Source organism: Miniopterus natalensis, chromosome 1, assembly GCF_054644295.1.
Source record: "Miniopterus natalensis isolate mMinNat1 chromosome 1, mMinNat1.hap1, whole genome shotgun sequence".
Lineage (NCBI taxonomy): Eukaryota > Metazoa > Chordata > Mammalia > Chiroptera > Miniopteridae > Miniopterus > Miniopterus natalensis.
In genome coordinates this window covers 162219238-162235539 of record NC_142081.1, presented here as the reverse complement: position 1 = coordinate 162235539, position 16302 = coordinate 162219238, and the positions used below count along the sequence as shown (strand labels likewise).

The 16302-nt window shown below is 37.1% G+C and overlaps 1 protein-coding gene across 1 annotated transcript; it reads right to left on the bottom strand.

Annotated features, from left to right (window-relative positions):
• Window positions 1–8600, bottom strand: JCHAIN (joining chain of multimeric IgA and IgM). Its single transcript, XM_016207101.2, has 4 exons — window positions 8453–8600; window positions 5049–5175; window positions 1611–1691; window positions 1–964 (listed from the first exon to the last, which is right to left on the bottom strand). The coding sequence occupies exons 1-4, from the start codon at window positions 8514–8516 to the stop codon at window positions 760–762; spliced, it is 477 nt and encodes a 158-aa protein (XP_016062587.2). The 5' UTR covers window positions 8517–8600; the 3' UTR covers window positions 1–759.
• Window positions 8601–16302: the final 7702 nt, after the last annotated feature.

Genomic DNA, 16302 nt, shown 5'->3' with positions numbered 1-16302 from the left:
TGCTTAAGGATCTATTTAATTGTTCAAACTGTGCTAGAGAATACATATTTTGGAACACATACTTCATTAGATTCAGTTACAACATTGGTGATTTCCAGTGGAAATTTCTTACACTGGCCTGATTATAAAAATTAAAAAAAAATTATCCAAAAAAAAATCTGTATCATCTGCTACCAAATCTGTTATGTCAAAACATATTTTTCAATTATGCATATAATTATGTCAGCTCACTGGTATCACAAATATAAAGGATCCAATTTTATTTTTGTAAGTATTTCTAAAACACGTTTTCCAATCATTTTCTAACGAAGACCTATAATCACCTGTGTTTACATAGCACTTTTCTCTACACAGTTTTACTTTCTTTGAAGACAATAGCATGGAATGTGCAAAAGCTCTGGCTCTCCAAGGCAAAGCAAAAAAAAAAAATTAATTCTGTATCCTGATTTTTAACCTTGAGTTTTACTTTCTCTCCTTGTCTATTTTTTTAAATGTTAGAAATTATATTCTTAACATATACCCCTTCAGGCAAGTAAGAGATTTCAACACTCAGAATGTGAACATACAATACTTAGAGTTGAGAAGTAATTACCTAATAAAAATAACAATGTTACTATTTCAATCACTTGGGGGTGGGGATAGTTTAACATTATCAAAAAATTGTGGTTTCAAATTCATTGGCAGTAAATATATTAACTTTCTGGATCAAAATGGAGAGCCTTTGAAGATAAGCAGCTGTGCGGTCAGCAATGGCTTCAGTCAGTCAGGATAGCAGGACTCGGGGGTCAAGGCTGTCTCCACCATGACGGTCTTACCACCGTACGAAAACGGGACCCTGTTTGTATAGCACTTGTTTCTGTCGTAAGTGTAGCAGACCTCATCGTCTTCCTCACAGATATTGCTCTGGGAGGCAGTAACCACTTGGTTGTCCAGTTCCACTTCTGTAGAATCACATTTTTTACAGCTGAAACACAAACCTATGCATTAGACAATCCATCAAATGTTGCTGCATCCAGAATCAATTAGTTCTTGCAGCTCTGCCCGACAACTGACAAAGGGCGACTCCTCTTGGAAGTCAGCTGCTCTACAACACAGGATAGTTTATGGGATTTTTTCAACCTTTAATATAAAAATTAGTTGAAAGCAAGCAATAGGGTTGTTTTGCCTACACCATACAGCAACTTCTCCTCGGTTAGATTCATTACCAATTGCGTATTAGAATTAAACAAGTTATTTATACGACAAAGAAGGAAAAATTTTTTTTTTTAAGCAATTGTTTTATATTAAATTCTGCAGTTTCCAAAAAAACACCTGTATGTGAATATGTCTGAAATCCAATTACTGAGCTATTAAGACAAAGTGACCCTTCCTGTACTAATGGCAAATATTTCTTCTTTGGAATTAACTTACGGCTAACTTTTATCTGTGATGAAGTTTTATCAGTTTATGATATCTAATAATTAACATAGGAATTAATGTATTCAAAAGTTCAAATTATATTGGTAAATGTTTATACCCCAACATATTTTCCAAAACATTCTTACTAACAAGTTAATTTTTAAAAGTTAGTAAAACTTGCATATATACTAGTATAAAGGAAAATCTCTTACATGTCGGACAAGTGGTACACAAATTTGGTTCTCAGTGGTGAGGTGGGATCAGAGATATTCTCCCTGTTGTTCACAGGAACACTAAAAAAAAGAAAAAAACAAGTCAAAATAATGAAGTTAACAGATGTTGCTATTTTTTGGTAATGGGTATATTGTAGGACAGCACTTGCTCTTTCATCAGGACGTTTAGTACATTTAGCACTCTAAAGAAATCTATAGTGATACTAATGCTCAGATTTCACAGTAATTTGCTATAATTTAAGCATTTCCCATCCAAAATAAACCTCACAACTCCCTTGTCGGTGATCTTTGCTGACTTGGCAAACCCCTGTTTCCTTTAGCAATCAGCTCAAGTTTTACCCTCTACAATGGTTACTCTGATCCCATCCCCTCCCCCAATAAGCTCCTTCCTCTGTAGTCGCACTAAAGCTCATATCACTTTATTATAACAAACACCCTGTCATAGTTGCCTGTCTACAGAATAATTGCTTCACTAGACTACACAGTTCCTTGAGGCAAAATCATTTATGTATTCCCAGCACCTCGCTACACGTATGGCACATGGAATATGTTCAATATTTGTGGAACGAATGAACAGATATCGTTATCCACATTTTTCAGATGCGTAAATTATAAATCAGAGAAGTTAGCAACCTATTCAGGATCACACAACTCCTAAGTAGTAAAGCGGCGGCTGGAATCCAAGTCTCCTGATTTGGTGATTTCCATGAAAAATTAAATAATGCTTATCAACTAGTTCAGGTGATTTTATTAACTTTTGCATGTTTTCATCTGTGTCATCATTCCTCCTCATAGGCACCCCTCCCTACCAAAAGATACAAAGAAAAACTCGTGTTTCCTAACTCAGTGTTTAGCAATAATACGCACATAAATATCCGAGCTAAAACCTGGATACCATGCCTGAGTCCTCCCTTTCTGTCACAACCTATATTTAAACCATCTCACAGTCCAACTGAATCTAATTCTTTGCATCTGTGAACCGCCCACTTGTTTCAGCACCATTTCTCTCTAGCTATGCCCTCCTTCAGCCTTCACCCCTCCAATGCATTAGCTACATTATTGCCAAAACGGCCTTTCTCAAATACAGGCCTAATTTTCCCTTCTCTGCTTAAAACCTAGTCTCCCCACAAATAACAGGGTACCTCTAATGACATGCCTGTCACCCCCCAGCCTCATCTCTCACCATGCCACCCGCTTTACACTACATGCCAGCTGTCAACAGCAGCTTGCAATTCCACAAACTCACCGTGCTTTTCTCATCTCCACGTCTTAGCAATAACGAAAACAGTAACAGTTCTAACGTTTACTAAGTGCCCACAGTGTGCCTGGTACTATGCTAACCATGTGAGACCACGACCTCATGTAATCCTCACAGCAACCGTTTCCCGTCCCTAGAATGATGTGCCTCACCCACAACCCTGCCACCCCCCCACGCCTACCAGCTAACTCCCACTCGGCCAGCCAACAGCCATCACCCACTTACTCCAACATCCTTTCCTGCCTCCGCTGGCCCTCTCCACGCACCCCCAGGATGGGGCCGGGTGCCCTCCAACATGCTATGCCTATCCCTGTCATCAGAGCCTTTACAAGGCTATACTGTAATTGCCTTTTTAGCCATTTACAGTTCCCTGCTCGACTGTAAATTCTCCAACGGTCCCCAGTGCCAATCCTCAATGGCATTCAGGAGCACTCAATAAATGTTTGTCAAATGAATGGATCTATTCTTTATTAGATTAAAAAGGCTCTAGTAATATCATAAAAAGCTTTAAATATTGATAGAGATAAAGGAATAAACATGTATGAATGTCTACTTTGGGTCAAACGCTGTACAGGATGCTTTTACACATTGTCACATTTAGTTCTTACAACCCTATAAAGTATGTGTGTATATCGACATACATATTACCCCTTTTTTATAGTTTAGGAAACAGGCTCAAATTACTTGAATGACTTGCCCAAAGCCATATCATTAGTAAGCGATGGAGTTGGGAATAGTGCCCTCCTGACATGGCAATAACAACAGAAACTCTCAGAAATGAGACCCGAGAACCACAATCCACATCAGGCAAAGCGGATGAAGGAACTGAATCATCTGAATTCAGAAAACAATATAATATCACAAAAAGAATGGTCAGAGGAAAAAAGATGAAATAGAGAATCGCAGTGCCATTTAAAAATCTGAAGATTTAAACATTAGATGGACACTCCTCTTCCGAATGGTTTATGTGCCAGTGTCCTGAACGCCCTCCATCCCTTCCAGTCGCATGCTCCCCAGCTGTCCTGCTTTTAAGAAGGAGCCGAGTGCACATGCAGAATCAGAAGGGGCAGAAAGCACTGAGTGAGGAAAAACAAGAGTACTACAATACTGCCGGATTTTCAAACATGAGGCGAAAAAGTGCGAATGGAAGAGCCTGAGAGTTAGGCTCAGTGTTGCAGGGTAGGCGGAGGCATTTGTAACTGATTGTAATAGCAAGGCGGGGTAAGCCAGCAAAGGTGTTTTAAGAAGTACAGTGTCATAATGATATCTGGCATGTAGGTTAGGTGGATAAATAACAGCAAATGCTTTTCGAAAATATGCCAGGAACTATACATTCTCTAAAAGGAATAGATCTCGATTTATTTTTACAATAGCCCTACGAGATATAAAGATGAACAAACTGAAGTTTAGCGTAGATAAGTAACTTGCATCCAAGAGCACACAGCTAGTAAGTGGCCCAACCAGAACTTGAAACAAGATTTTAGGCATGTTCTACTTCTTCCACTGATTAGATGGAATTGAATGCTACTTCGTTTCTATAAGAGGTACCCCACTGGGGGAGTTCACAAGGAAGACTTTACTGATTGGGTCCAATAGGAATCTTATTTCTTAAATATTACTAGCATTTTGGAAATTAAACATCAAGACTCATAACTTATAATTTGGACTACGTGTGAAATAAAATGAGTATCTGAAGTCCAATGTATAAGTGACGACTAAATTAAATTAGTCAGTTTGATCAGTCTACCTTACCTTTATGCAGACAGCTAAGTACTATGTAAAATACTCTGCAGTCAAGACGTGGTACAAAATAAAGTTTTGAATGTCATCTCAAGTTTCAGTTTGAACTGATCAAAGCAACTAAAAGTTCTGATTCCAATGGAAAGAACCACACGAGCAGGGCATGTTGATGACTAGGTCTGAATCTTCAGTTATAATCATCTGATGTAGCTGGCTGGTTTTAGATTGTGTGGAGACCTTGTTCCTGCTCCCAACTTGTGCAAAACTGGCTCAAGCCCATTAACCAGATTCAACCTCATGTCAGGCTCTACACATCAAAAACAGAGGAGCAAAGATACAGGTGCTACCTTCAAACAATGGCTGACATGCCAGTATCTCTGCTCACAACATGAAGAAAGGAAATATGAAATACCACGTACATAATTCTGATGTTTCTCTCCACAATGTCTTGGCTGGGATCTTCGGGAGAAGGGATGATCCTGGAACTAACGCTGGCACACTTACATTTGTTTTTGGCAAGAACAATCCTTTCTTCTTCGTCTTGGGCTGGAAAGATACAACGTATTAAAGAGAAGTGGGAACGAAAATCTACTTGTCAACTTTGTACTGATTTAATCTTTTTTCCTGCAGAAAAATTCCATTTTACGGTTGATCAAGTTCAGCTTTCTCCACCTGTTCTCCTTCCTAATCTAAAATAGCTGAGTAGCATCTCACAGCACAGTGAAGGAAATCCAAATGCACTCCAAAAGGAATTTTCTCTTTTCCCCTTGGACCAGTCTATGGGCACCTGCGTGGTAAGATTTCTGGTTTTAATCTAATGCCTTTAATGGAGGCACGGCTCTCTGAATGATGTAACCTTGTGAAAATGAGTGCCAGGTACCAAAATAAGAGAGAAAACAAAACCTCTCAGGCCAAAGCAATCCATTCAGAAGTGAACAAAACAATAATATTAGCCTTTGTGAACCCAGTGTGAAGTGTCACATCCTTCCTGAGCCCCCTTTATATACACAGTTTCTTTACGTTGCATTGGAGCTGAGCACAGGCACGTTCTCCCCCCAAATAATCTTACTTCATAAGATTTTTAAATATTCTCCACTACACCCTTCATAAACTTAATTATATTCTTCTTTTTCGTAACAACAATCAGGTTATTGTGATATAATGATTCAATCAAATAAAATGATAGGTGCTATACTAATATTCCTTATAAGAATTAGTTTTAAAGTTATAGTATATATAGATATATAGTATTATAAATTTGCAAAAACAATTCAGAAAATATTGAGAAGTATAGAAAAATTAATAAATGAATGAATACACCGATGACCATAAAAACCTTAACTCTGAGTATCAACATCTATTGGCTAATCTGAGTATTAGAAAAAGAGGTCTGGTAAGTGCTGCAAAGAGTAAACAAAGAAAATGTATTAATATGTGGACTTTGCTCAGTTAACAGATATTTGAAGAGTTAATAATAGCTTTATTTAATAGTGCTAATTAAATAATAATTATAATGTTAAATATCTTTTTTATTCCTATAATTTTAGCTAAATAACCTTTAAAATTTCCTCCCATCAAGCCTCAACTGTAAAAAAAAAAAACACCAAAAATTTAGCACATAAATTCAAGTTATAAAGGTTAAATGATCAGGATAGCTATCACTGTTACTGGAAATCTAATTATTCCAGAAATGATCTCAGAGCAGAGAGAACCTAATTGCAGTATTTCAGTCTTAATGATAATAATCATTGTAAAAAACACTTTAGGGTCACTGTTATTGTACTCATAACTGTTTGAAGTATTTTATAATGCATTATTATGTCATTCATAACTTCCTAATAAATCTTCTGATTAAAGTCTGCATTGTATTGGAGAAGAGGCATTATGAAGTCAATTCAAGAGGACCATATAACTCTTCTTAACGCTCTGAAGAATAAGATGACTAAGTGGTGTCCTCTACTGCTGTATTCATGACTCTTAAATGTTTTTCTCAATAAAATACAAATGAGTGAGCAATGCCTGAACCACCCGCCCCAAAAAAACGGAATCAAGTATGTGAGTTGACAATTAAGTTTTAAATAGAAAGTACCTACATTTGTGATATATAATTTATTTTCTTACCTGAAACCTGGGGAAAAACTAACATTACTGCTGTTAAAGAAAAGTATTAGGCAGCCTAATGTACCTACTAGAAAATGTACAAATACTTTCAATTCACCAAGATTTATGATATTCTAACATTCTCTCACTGATAGCGTTTTCCCTAATAAACCTATTATTAAAGACTGTGCCTTGTTTTATTCAAAGAGCACCTGAGACATAGTAGGTGCTCAATAAATATTTGTTAAATTTAATTCAGTTCAAACAAATAAGAAAATAGACTTAATAACACACACTACATATGGACATAATTAATTTACTAAAAGGCAATTCTCTTACACAGGAAAAACAGGATGGTAGTTACGAGTGTGGGCTAGAGGGTCAGAGGGCCTGGGCTCCGCCTGCCACGTGCCTGCTGTGTCCCCTTAGGTAAGATATTTGGCCTCTAAATCTCAGTGGACTCAACTATATGTCAGAAATTATAGTACCTATCCTCAAATGGTTGTTGTGAGGATTAAATAGAATAGTATATGTAAAGTAGTTAGCGTAGCACCTAGAACAGAACATGTGCTCAATAAATGACAGCTCATATATGTATACATGTGTGTATTTATAAACATGTATAGATAATATACTGTACATGTTTTAGTATTATGTATTATAAATATTATTAGAAATTCATTATTCTTAATTAGTATAAAATATATTTGACTTTTTTATCTTTATGGTTGAGAGTATTAGAGATGTCCCCCTTTTTTAAATGATTATTCTTAATTATATCATACTCGGTCTTAAAATAAGAATAATAAGCTCAGAAAGTGTCAGAAACAACCCAGCCAAATTATAACACACTAATCCATGTGCCCTTCTAGATGAAAATCATTAAAAACTCTACTTCTATATTCAGAATTATTCCATTTTCTACAGTACTTTGAAAGGTTAATAAACAAAATACCCAAAGTTTGGCCATCAAGTTATAGGCTCCGCAGAACATTAAACATTGTTAAAGGGTCATAATAAATCCGTAGGCTCAGATCCAGAAACGATTTTAGAACTAACACTGGTCTGTCTGGGGAAATAAAACCCCAATGCATTGTATGTTGTATTTACTGTAATTATTACTTCATTCATCCTGAATACTAATTTAAGACACTCAAGGAGAGGAATACTGATTTTCAGGATTCAATATGGATATTCATATAATATCGTTACTTATCCAGAAAAATACCGCTATCAATACTTATCCAGAAAAGTATTTTTCTTATTCTCTAGGTTATAGTAGGCAAACAAATAAGAGAAGAATAAAAAGGATTATAGCCCGGCCGGGCGTGGCTCAGCGGTTGAGCGTTGACCTAAGATCCAGGCTATTGGGGTTCGATTCCCGGTCAGGGCACATGCCCGGGTTGCGGGCTGCAGCTGATCAATGACCCTCTCATCATTGATGTTCTATCTCTCTCTCTCCCCCTCCTTTCCTCTCTCTGAAATCAATAAAGATATATTTATAAATAAATAAATAAATAAATAAATAAATAAATAAATAAATAATAAAAAGGATTACAATGAGTCTTATCTACAAAAAGATCACTGCCCTTATAAAGATTAAGGCATGTTAGAAAAAAGTAGCCAGCTAGCTGGCCAACCAAAACACAAATGTTTAAATCTGAAGAACAGATCTATGTGATACTTTTCCTTTATCTGGGTTTATTTTCAAAATACCACATACCTGTCACAAGAAGGGCCTTAACCAAAATGGCCAGGACTCCCCAGAAAAGCAAATGCTTCTTCATCTTGCCTTTGCGTCGTCTGAAAGCTGGAGCTAAAAGGTCAGGGTCAAGGTGTGTGTTCTATAAGAACTGCGCAGATGCTGCTGCTTCTGCTTTCTTAAAATAACGCTCCAGGCAGCTAACAAACTAAAACCAATCACAACTGCGGTTGAAGTCTGAAATTTTAATGCTGCACTGGAAAGAAGCGGATGGCTCAGATTCACCTATTTTCTTCTGAAGCAGCCCCCCAAAGCCATGCTTTGATGCAATCACTTATTATTTTACATTTACGCTATATAATTAATGCAGAAGACTAATAACAATCTCAAGGCAGGAGCCCATTAAGATGTTATTTATGGGGGTTTTCAACTTTATTCCCTAGCTAATAACGTTTTCAAATATAGATGACATTTGTTGTGCTTGGCTGGAACAAGAAATGATGGATAAATGAATTAAAAGCTCCTAACATTCCCAACTGTATCTGATGTCAACTTGTTCTTCTTAATTAACCAAGCTACCAGATTTAATACAGGTATTACCCTATATATAATATATACACATTCTGATTGCTTTCAGTTATTTTATAAGCTCAAACATGGAATTGGGATGAGAAACAAGTGGCTACTAGATGTATCAGTTGCCACATTTTTATTTGACAGCATTAAGGCAGACCTTGTGTTTGCTCATCTAGTAACACCTTTCAGAATTGTAAACCCATGAAATGATTTTCATTGAGATGCCTCACAGAAAACTGAATCATTGTAGTATTTCTTGTACATTTTTTCATTAATTAGTTCAAAAAACCCCCCAGAAACAAAAATCTAAGCTTTTGGAAAGAGCATCCAGATGCCTACCTCACTCCCCACCACCCCAACGTGCTAGAATTTTCCGTCTCTTAAGTAGCCTTGTTCCAAGAACACGCTGGTTACATTTACGTGGAACAGCAAACCTGTGCTACTTTAGGTTCTTAGTCCTAATTTTTAAAGGATCTCCTAGAATTCTGAGAGGCAACAGAGAAATACTTCAGGATCATAAGCAGGCCAGCAGATTTCACAGCTGGCAGCAGAAACAGCAGAGTGAAAGCTATAAAGTCTAGCACATAATTGCTCTCCTTCAATCAATGTATTCAAAGTCTAGCAACAGCAGTGTCAGGCTCTAGGACACACAATATTACTGTACTGCTAAACTTTAACTTTCATTTTAATTTCCACTACCATAGCATTTAGAAACTATTTGGGGTTAAGAAAATATACTGGATTCACATGAACAATTATATCTAGTAGAAAAAGAAACAGATCTGAAAGCACATTTTAATTAAGTGGTCAGGATGTCAAAACAAATATCAACCACTTAAGAGCGCCTCACCTCTCACTATAGTTTCTAAATAACTGATTTAGTCCATCGCTCCAAAAAAAGAGTAATTAGAAGTTAGCTTGATTGGTGTGTTTTTTTAAATTATTATTTCCTTGAAAATAAACTCAAGACTGGACGGCCTCTCCAGAACAACTGGATGAATTCCTGAGGACAAATTAAAGCTTCCCCCAAAGCCTATTTTTTTAAATAAAAGCAGATGATTTTATTCATAAATACTAAAGAAAAGTTCTGTATTTGATGTTTATATTCTTTCAGTCTTAGGGTTTTATATTTCTATTATGTAAACTATGCGTCTAAAAAGTTATTTTAACAAAAATGAGACGTGGAGATCCACGTGGCACTGTTGCCACCAGAAGAGTTAGAGACTTGCACTAGAGCGCCAGGGCCAGCGTTGTGCCAAGTGTGTTCCAGGGATCACCTTCCTTAGAATCACTGGGAATACTACTTAAAATACGGATTTCCTGGGACAGCCAATCGGAATTTCTGAAGATGTAATCTCAGAATACATATTGTTTCAAAGCCCTGCGGTTGATTCTTATTTTATGTACACTAAAATTTGAAAACTGGTAGACTAGAAGCCTGGGGGGGGGAATAACTAGCATCATTAACTATAGAAGAGCAAGAAGCTACTAAATGGAATTTTTTAAACGAATTTATTTTTATAATTCTGTGATACAGGCAAATTGTTTCATCATTTTAGCACTAACCAAAGATATCTATATATTGGCTATTATAGAATTATATAGATGTATATTTCAACTAACTATATATTGGCTGTTTATATGTATAAAACAGACCCCCGTTTAATTTTTAAACAATTTCATCTCTAGATTTTGTTCTTCCCACTAAAAAATGTAAAATGTGAATAGCTGAACCCTTTCTAAACAAGTGAGCTAAGTAACTGGGAGCTTAGCCACATGTTCTAAGTTTTTCACCAAAATGGTTTATTTTTCTACATTCATACAAAAGATTCTTACAGTAAGGTTCAGTGATAGACTCATCCGGATGAAACAGATCTTAAGGTAATTTAGTCCCACCTTCTTTACTTTACTCCCCACTCAAGTTTTGTTTCAATTTCCTATACAGCAGACAGTCCGAGTTCAGCACTTGTTTAAAAACCACCTGAAATCGGTAAATGCTTCACTTCCTGTGGCACAGCTTATTATATTCGGGACGCTCAAATCATGACAAAGACTTTAGTCTCTTGGGACACAGGGGAATACACTGTCCTTGTTTTCCTCCTCTCGTTGGCGGCTCCTCAGTCTCTTGCTGAATTGTCCTCGATCCTTGGCCTTCTCTTTTCCCTCAGCCTCTCCCTAATTAATTTTAGCTGACCCCATGGCTTTGAATATAGAACATGCTGTGACTTTCAGATGGATAACACTAGACTTTACCTTGCCCACTGAGCTCCAAACTCCTATACCCAACTTTGTTTGATATCTCTGCTTGGCTGCCTAACAGGTATGTAGTACATAGCCAGGCAAAACAGAACTCTTGATGACCAAGCCACCCTCCCACTACCATTCCAATCCCTTTCTGCCTTTAGTCTTCCTGGGTCAATGGCACCGACATCCACCTGGGTGCTCAAGCTAAAACCCTCTTCTTTGATTCCTTTTTTTCCTCTCCCTGACATTGAATTTACCATTGTGTCCTGTTGGTTTTATTTCCAAAATATATTCCAAACTTCTCTGATTCTATTTTCACTGCCACCCTAGTCCAAGCGCCCTTCATCTTTTTCAGACTACTACAGTAGCTTCAGTAAGGAAAAGGGATTTTTCCTTTGCCCCAGCACAACTAGGACTCACAGCTGGCTAACAACAATGGCTAGGTACCCAAGTTCTAAAGAGAGTCAGACACTTCCTCCAAGCTTAAGAAGAGCCAACAGAACTCAACTTACTGCCATCAACCACCACCTCATCTCTCCCAAGCTCCCTCCTCCAGTCTTCAGAGGACTTGGGAGAAAAAAGGAAAATGCCATTACAGGAGCTGTTGACCTTGTGGAAATAGTAGTGTTTGTGGTCAGAGAAGTTCCCCTGTTCACTACTGGGAGAGGGGAGGATAGGGTGCTCTTCTCTCCTCAAAGGCAAGTAAGGGAGAGATTCAAGAAAATAACTCAATGAGATCAGGGACTCTTCAAAAAGAGGAAACTGAGAAGCAATATAGCATAATAGTTAAGGGAAAGAATTCTTAGTCTGACTGCTTAGGTTTATCTCCCAACCCACCACTTAACTAGCAGTGTGACACTGGGCAAGTCTTAGACAAATTAACCTCTATGTTTCAATTCCCCTATCTGTAATATGGGGATAATAACAATACATATTTCACAGGGCTGTCATGAGGCTTAACATATATTATTGCATATAAAAAAGTTAGAGCAGAGCTTGGCTTATGGTAAATGCTATATGAGAAACAGTGATTATTAACATTGTCATAACCACTATCATCACCATCATTATGTTGGTGACTCCTTGTTGAGTTGCAGAAAATGCACCCCAACCAGAAGATATCAACTGTAATGAAGTCTGAGAAAAGAATTTCTGGGAGAGCTTGACATTTATTTGCCTTGGGTTGCAGGCATGTAGGCATGTGCTCATGCTATAGGACCTTTATGAGGTATATATGAAAATATTCAGCAAAGCTAGAGTAGTAAAAACAGCATATTACTGGCATAAAAACAGACACATAGACCAATGGAACAGAGTAATTCTACGCATATATGGTCAATTAATATTTGATGAGGAAGAGAATACTCAATAGGGAAAGAGCAATCCTTTCAATAATGGATGGTGACAAAACTGGGTATTTACATGCAAAAGAATAAAACTGGACCTCTATCCAATACCACTCACAAAAATTAACTTGACATGGATTAAGGACTTAAATGTAAGACCTGAAACCATAAAACTCCTAGGGGGGAAAAAGGCAGGGAAAAGCTTCTTGACAGGAGTCTGAACAATGACTTTTGGGGTGTAACACAAAAAGCATAAGCAACCAAAGCAGAAACCAACAGCTGGGGCGAAATCAAACCAAAAAGCTTCTACACATCAAAAAAAATCAAAAAATGAAAATGCAACTTACAAAATGGGAGAGAAATTTGCAAACCATATATCTGATTAAATGTTAATACATAAAATAAGAAGAAAATCATACAACTAAGTAGAAAAAACCCAATTTAAAAAATGACAGAGGACTTGAGTAAACATTTCTCCAAAGAAGGCATACAAATGGCCAAGAAGCAAATGAAAAGGTATTCAACATCACTAATTATCAGAGAAATGCAAATCCAAACCAAAATGGGATATCACCTTGCACCTGTCAGACGGGCTATTATAAAAAAGACAAGAGATAACAGAGGCTGGTAAGGATACAGAGGAAAGGGCGCACTGCACACTGTTGGTGGAAGTGTAAATTAGTACAGCCATGATGGAAAACAATATAAAGGTTCTTCAAAAAATTAAAAATAGACCTACCATCTAATCCAACAATCCCACTTCTGAATATGTACCTAAAGGAAATTAAATCACTATCTCAAAAAGACACCTGCATTCCATGTTCACTGCAGCATTATTCACAATAGCCAAGCCATGGAAACAACCTGAGTGTCACAGGCAGATGAAGGCAGATGAATGGATAAAGAAAGTGTATTTGTGTGTATACACACACACACACACACACACACACTGAAGTATTTTTCAGCCATAAAAGAGAAGGTAAGATTTCATTCTTTTCTATGGCCGAGTAATATTCCACTGTATGTATGTACCATCATTTTTTTATCTACTCATCTATTGATGGGTACTTAGGTTGCTTGCATATTTTGGCTGATGTAAATAATGATGCAATAAACATAAGGGTGCATATATTCTTTCAAATTAGTGTTTTTGGGTTTCTTCAGATATATACTAAGTAGAATCGCTGGGTCATAAGGCAGCTCCACTTTTAATGTTTTGAGGATCCTCCACACTCTTTTCCATTGTGACTGTACTAATCTGCATTTCTAGAAGTTATTATGCTAAGTGAAATATGTCAGACAGAGAAAAACAAATACCATATTATCTTAATTATGTGTGGAATCTAAAGAAAAAATAAACAAACAAAATTGAAACAGACTCACAGATACAGAGATCAAACTGTTGGTTGCCAATGGAGAGGGCGGTTGGAGGACTGGGTGAAAAAGGCGACAGGAGTAAGAAGTACAGCTTGGTGGTTACAAAACAGTCACAGGATATAAAGTACAGCAGAGAGAATATAGTCAATAATATTGTAATAAGTATGTATGGTGCCAGGTGGGTACTGGAAATATCAGGGAAAACACTTCATAAAATATATGATTATCTAACCACTATGTTGTACACCTGAAACTAATATAAAATAATACTGATTGTAAACTGTAATTTAAAATTTAAAATAAATAAATAAATCTGTGGGGGGAAAGGAATCCTGCCATTTGCGACAATGTTGATGAACCTTGAGGTTCATTTGCTAAGTGAAATAAGTCAGACGGAGAAAGATAAACACTGTATAATCTCACTTATATGTGGAATCTAAAAGCATTGAACTCATAGAAACAGAAAGTGAAATGGTGACTGTTGGTGGGGACTGGGGTTGCTGGTGGGGGAAATGGGGAGATGTTGGCCAAAGATTACAAACTTCCGGTTATAAGCTGAACAAGTTCCAGGGTTCTCAGGTACAGCATGGTGATTATACTTAATAATACTGTGTTGTATACAGTCATTCCCTCTCATCCGCAGTTACCCATGGTCAGCAGTGGTCTGAAAAATATTAAATGGAAAATTCCAGAAATAAAGAATTCATAAGCTTTAAATTTGGTGCTATTGTGAGCAGCATGATGAAGCCTCACACAGTCCTGTCCCCCCGCCCTGGGTGGGAATCACGCCTTTGTCCAGCACGTCCTGCTGTCTGTGCTACTCGTCTGCTGGTCACTCAGTGGCGGTCTGTTATCAAACCTACTGTCTGGTAGAGCAGTGCTTGTGTTCAAGTAGCCCTGATTTTACTTAATAATGGCCCCAAAGCGAAAGAGCAGTGGTGCTGGCAATTCAGATATTACACAGAGAAGCCATAAAGTACAGAGGTCTCCTCATTTGTTTTCTGTCTCTCAGCGATCACTATCCTTCACTGCCTATTGTTCGATGTCTTAAAAATCATTGCTTTATAACTTTTGACAGTTGGGTTTTTTTAGTTGTTTCAAGTGGGAGGGTAAATCTTGTCCATTATTCCATCTTGTTTTGAATTGGGTATTAGAGACTTGAAGTTAAAAGTGAGTTTGAGATATGCTTTTAAACTGAACTAGAATTTTATGACTACTTTTTAGAGCAATTTCAGGTTCATAGCAAATAAACCAGACGTTTAATAATAGAAAACTACCAAAACTACTGAAGCGTCTTAAAACACTGTCAAGGGAAGTCAAAAGAAAATTTAATTATGGCAGTTTAGAAGCAATGATTGGAAGAAATAAATGGTTTCATGCTAAAAACTCACTGAACTATTCACTGCTCCAAACTCTTCTCTACATCCAGTCTTACCCTCATCAGTCCTTGTCCCCTCAGCAGACATCGGTGATCTTTTCCAAAGGAAAGTCAGGCCATATTTGACTTAAAACCCTCTACTGGCTTTTCATTGTACTTGGAATAAATTCAAACTCACTATCTTACCCGGCTTCCCACAACTCTTCCTTTCACTCATCACTCTCCAGCTACTGCTGCTCGGGCCTCTGTACTTTCTCCCTCTGATGAACACTTTCCATATCCCCGCATGGCTGGTCCCTGACCACCACTCAGGTCTCAAGTCAAATGTCACTGCCTCAGAGAGAACTGCCTGGTAGCTAATCACTGTAAGCAAACACTAGTCACTGCAATATTGCCCTGTTTTATTTTCTTCATAGTATTTATCATTGTTGGAAATTCTTAGTCTATTTAGTATCTGTCTCCTCTTCAGTAGAATGAAAGCTCCTTGAGAGTGGAATTGTTTGGCTGCTCACTTCTTTTTCCTAAGAACAGCACAGGCACGCCTAAAACACAGTGACTGAGGAAAGGAAGAATGGAAGACACTTTCACAAGGAGCTGAAAACTGTTTCTAATTTGAAGTCCTCTAACCATATTAGTCTCTTTTTTAAACAATGCTGCTTTTTTTAAGTGTAGTATCTAGAGGTATACAATAATCCAAGTGTTACCTGACCAAGTGCCAAATACAGCAGAACTTTAACATTTTTCAATAAATGCCGCTCAAAGTGGTATTTCTTTTTTGCTGTGTTACACTATTGGTTTTTATTAAGTGTACTGTCAATTAAAATCCCTTTTAAAAAATATGTTTCTATAGAGTAATATCTTCTCCACATTTAATATTTAAATAGTTGAGATTTAGGTATGAGATTTAGCATTGGTCTCCTAAGTTTTATCTTGCTAAACTCAAACAAACA

Coding starts and splice junctions, on each gene's coding strand:
- JCHAIN (XM_016207101.2), bottom strand. CDS start 8,516: ATGAAGAAGCATTTGCTTTTCTGGGGAGTCCTGGCCATTTTGGTTAAG. Junction 1,692..5,048: donor GAGAGAAACATCAGAATTAT/GTACGTGGTATT, acceptor TCTTTTTTTTAG/TGTTCCTGTGAACAACAGGG. Junction 965..1,610: donor GTGTACCACTTGTCCGACAT/GTAAGAGATTTT, acceptor TTTGTGTTTCAG/CTGTAAAAAATGTGATTCTA.